Source organism: Gekko japonicus, unplaced genomic scaffold (assembly GCF_001447785.1).
Source record: "Gekko japonicus isolate JY-2015 unplaced genomic scaffold, Gekko_japonicus_V1.1 scaffold6040, whole genome shotgun sequence".
Taxonomy (NCBI): domain Eukaryota; kingdom Metazoa; phylum Chordata; class Lepidosauria; order Squamata; family Gekkonidae; genus Gekko; species Gekko japonicus.
In genome coordinates this window covers 1-4266 of record NW_015160406.1, presented here as the reverse complement: position 1 = coordinate 4266, position 4266 = coordinate 1, and the positions used below count along the sequence as shown (strand labels likewise).

The following is a 4266-nucleotide window of genomic DNA, read 5'->3' as shown; positions in this document are numbered from 1 at the left end:
AAGAACACAGAGCATCCCTGGCCCCAGCCTGAGAGTTCCTATCTATACCTTGTGGCTAATAGCTACTGAGGGACCTCTGCTCCATATAAGAATGTAAGAGAAGCCAATGCTGGATCAGGCCAGTGACCCATCTGGTCCAATCCTCTGTGTCTCACAGTGGCCAGAAATACCAGGGGCCATCAGGAGGTCCAGCAGTGGGGCCAGGACACTAGAAGCCCCTCCCACTGTTGCCCCCCTCCCCAAGCACCAAGAATACAGAGCATCCCCTGCCCCAGACATAAGAACATAAGCGACGCCAATGTTGGATCAGGCCATTGGCCCATCTGGTCCAACGCTCTGGGTCACACAGTGGCCAGAAACACCAGGGGCCATCAGGAGGTCCAGCAGTGGGGCCAGGACACCAGAAGCCCCCCCCCCCACTGTTGCCCCCTCCAAGCACCAAGAATACAGAGCATCACTTGCCCCAGGCATATGTGTTCCATCCATACCTAGTGGCTAACAGCCACTCATGGACCTCTGCTCCAGATGTTTATCCAGTCCTCTCTTGAAGCTGTTGATTCTCCTGGACCTGTCAATGGACTTTGATACCACCAACCATTATATCCTTTTACACAGAAGGGCAGAAGTGGGTGTTTGGGGGGATGTAGTCTGGCTTTTCCGATCCTGTCAAGCCAACTGGTACTAGAAGGTGGTGTCCAGGCAAAAGGGCTCAAAACTAGCTCCCTACCTGCTCTATCCCCTTTTCTCCAGCCCGGAACAGAACAGACTGGCTGAGCTGGAAGGCCAGGCCCGGATTGCCAAGAAGGGAACCTGGAGCGACGGGACCGGCTCACACACCATCCGTGACCTCAAGTACACCATTGAGAACCCCCGACACTTTGTCGACTCCATGCACCAGAAGCCCGTCAACGGTGAGTGGCCTGCTGCGCGGGCAGGGGGTGAGGCGGGCTGCGCTTCGGGGCAGGAGTCAGCTGAGAGGCTTGTGTGCCGTAAGCTGGCTCTCCCTCCGGCCTGGGTGGGGCGGCAGAAAGCCCCGTGGAAGGAAGGCGGGGCACCTGAGCGCCTGCGTTGTGTTCCACAGCCATCATCGAGCACGTCCGGGACGGCAGCGTCGTGCGCGCCCTGCTCCTCCCTGACTACTACCTGGTCACCGTCATGCTCTCCGGCATCAAGGTGAGGCTCCTGTGCAGCCCTCGGGTGGGGGGTGGGCCCCGAACACTCTCTCCCCCCGCCTGCTGCTCAGCTCCCTCTGGCTGGAACGGTTTGCCCCTGCCATCGCGCAGGGGGGAGAGGGGCGGGGGCTTCCCGCTTTGGTGAGCCGGCGGTGGTCCGGTCTGCCTTAGTCCTAGTCTTCTGGATCTGAATCTGGAGGCCGGCACCTCAGGCACTGGGGGGGGGGGGTGTGTGTCTTCTGGACTGTCCGGTGCTGGCCCAGGTTCCTGTTTCCAGGCCGAGGGACTCTTCTGAAGGGTGGTGCGACCCCTCTGTCGCCCTAAGCAGTCTTCTGGCAGACTAGGACGGTCTTTCCTGACCGAACTCATGCATTAATTGGAGACGGCTAAGTGTGAGTGTGTTGTGTGGATGGCATACACATCGGTGCCAAGCCGCATCTGCACTAGTGCCGCTGAAGCCCAGAGGGGGCACACGGGGCGCGTGGGGGAAGGGCCTGGCGATGATGCCCCCCTCGGCCGCCAGCGGCAGTTGAGGGGGGGGGGGTGTCCCTGCCCTGCCCTGCCCTGACCTTGCTGGTCTCCTGCCAGTGCCCCACGTTCAAGCGGGAAGCAGACGGCACGGAGACGCCGGAGCCTTTTGCGGCAGAAGCCAAGTTCTTCACGGAGTCCCGGCTGCTGCAGAGAGACGTGCAGATCGTCCTGGAGAGCTGCCACAACCAGAATATCCTGGGCACCATCCTGCACCCGGTAAGCAGGGCCCATGGCGGAGCTGGAGGTCATCCTGACTCTCATGCCCTTTGGACGGCGCGGAGGGGTGAATGTGAGCCAGGGCTGCTGTGCCTGTTGAGTAGGGGGGCGGGGAGGGGTCTGGGCCAAGCCGTCCGCCCAAGGCGAGGTCTGAAGGGGGGTGGGGTGGGGGGGCCGGGCAGGCGCTGTGGAAGGGTGGGAGAGGAAGGCCCTCCCGGGGGGGGGGGGCACTTCAGTGGCTGTGCTGGGCGTGATGCACAGGGTGGGTGTCCAGAACAGAGAGAGCGTGTGTCCCTGTCCCCCACCCTGGCTGAGCCAGCCACAGGCCCCGAGGCCCGGCCCGCATCCACCACTAGGCCTGCAAAGGGGCCACCTCTCCGCTTGCCTGGCCCCAAGCAGCAGCCACCGCTGCCGCCACCTCTGCTGTCCTGGCCTCCCCACTGCCGTTCGGGGGCCTGTCCTCCTCGTCGTGGCTGGTCCTTCCTGGAGGCATTGAGCTGCTGAGGGGGGAGGGGCTTCGGGACCCCCACTCCCTGGGTCCCCCAACACGTATCGGGTCTGTCCACGTGGGTGTGAACTCAGACTCGAGGCTGCTCACGTGGCAGCGGCAGGTTGCGTGCACTCAAAACACAATGCTGTGTTAGCAAAAGAGAAGGAGCACACGAACCTGCTGAGACAGTTTGCTTCATGTTTAGCCGGGGAGAAGAGAAGGCTTAGAGGGGACAGGATTGCAGTATCTGAAGGGCTGTCATGTAGAAGGTGGAGCGGATCTATTCTCTCTCTTGCTCCAGATTGCAAGACTAGGTCTAATGGGTGGAAATTGCAAGGGAGTCGATACCGACTAAATATCAGGAGAAACGTCCCAGCTGTCAGAGTGGTTGGGACGTGATTACAGTCTTCAAGTATTTGAAGGGCTGTCATGTAGAAGATGGAGCAGATCTCCGGGTTGCAAGACTAGATCTAATGGGTGGAAATTACAAGGCTACTGGCTAAATATCAGGAGAAACTTCCCAACTGTCAGAGTGGTTGAGCAGTGGAACAGTCTGCCTCGGGAGGTGGTGGAGGCTCCTTCGCTGGATGTTTCCAAGCAGAGGCTGGACAACCCTCTTTCAGGGATGTTGCAGGGTTCTCTTTCGGCTCTGCTCCTGCAGAGTGCAGGGGGTTGGACTAGATGACCTGCAAGGTCCCTTCCAACTCTAACATTCTATGAAATCTATGATTCCTCCCAACGCCAGCCTTTCTGCCAGCCCACTCTGGGGGCCCGTTCTGGAGGGCTGGCCCGACCTCGGAGAAGCCAGTTACCTGTCCTCAGAGGGAGTGCCCTAAGGGTGGTGGGGGGGGACAGGCTGTCCGGAGAACGGGGCTGGCGCCTAGGAGCGTTCCGGGGGCTGTCTCCAGCACCTGGCTAGGCAGGGGCCGGCTCTGTCGTTGGCCCCAGATTGCCTGGTGGCAGACTTCGGGAGCAACAGGAGACGCTGCCTTCTGGGGGCCACTTGGCGAGGCGGCTTAATCCTCTGTCCTTCCTGAGGGATGCTGGGTGAAACTCCACCCCCCCATTCCAGCTGTGTTGAATTTCTAGCTGTCTAATGCAGAGGTGTTGAACTCATTTGTTACGAGGGCTGGATCTGAGATAAATGTCACTTTGTCGGGCTGGGCCATGCGTGCCATAAAATGCAACACGAGGTACCGGAGATAGACACTTTATAATAAAGATGATTTCAGATGCCAAATGGCAATAGCAGGCATGATTGGATTAGTAGTGATAGGCAGACGGGTGGAGATACCAGCACTGGTAATGAGACAGGAAACCTAGGTCTCAATTTGGAACAGGAGGATTCAGTCCAGGAGGATGCAAAGAATAAATGGAAATAAGTCTGAAGACGTGAGCAGTGACTCACAAAAGCACATACCCTACCACAATTTTGTTAGTCTTTAAAGGTGCTACTGGACTCTTTCTACTACTATTAGAAACCACAACATTCAAAAACCAGTGGGGGAACATTTTAACCTCCAAAGGCATTCAGTTGCTGACCTAAGAGTAGCAGTTCTCTTACAAAGCAATTTCAAAGGGAGATTAGAAGGAGAGACTGTTGGATTGCAGCTGATCAATGAAGCTCAAGACAATTCAAACTCCTGGACTGAATTGAGACCTAGGTTTCTTCTCTCATTACCAATGCCTGCCATTGTCCTTTGGTGTTTGAAATCACTTCACTCTCCAAGAAGGATGGACTCACAGTCCAGCTGTATCTGAAGAAGTGAGCAGTGACTCATGGAAGCTCCTTCCCTGCCACAAATTTTGTGAGTCATTAAGGTGCTCCGGTACTCTTGCTCCCTTTCACTAATAAGG

At 57.6% G+C, this 4266-nt stretch overlaps 1 protein-coding gene across 1 annotated transcript in view; it reads left to right on the top strand.

Moving 5' to 3' along the window:
• LOC107116044 (staphylococcal nuclease domain-containing protein 1-like) overlaps nt 1-1919 on the top strand; it is a gene marked incomplete at its 3' end in the record, with an annotated part of 13948 nt that extends 12029 nt beyond the window's left edge. Inside the window, exons 5-7 of the mRNA XM_015417902.1 lie at nt 751-911; nt 1082-1173; nt 1761-1919. Coding sequence (XP_015273388.1) covers nt 751-911; nt 1082-1173; nt 1761-1919 — 412 coding nt within the window. The remainder of the gene's footprint in view (nt 1-750; nt 912-1081; nt 1174-1760) is intronic.
• Nucleotides 1920-4266: the final 2347 nt, after the last annotated feature.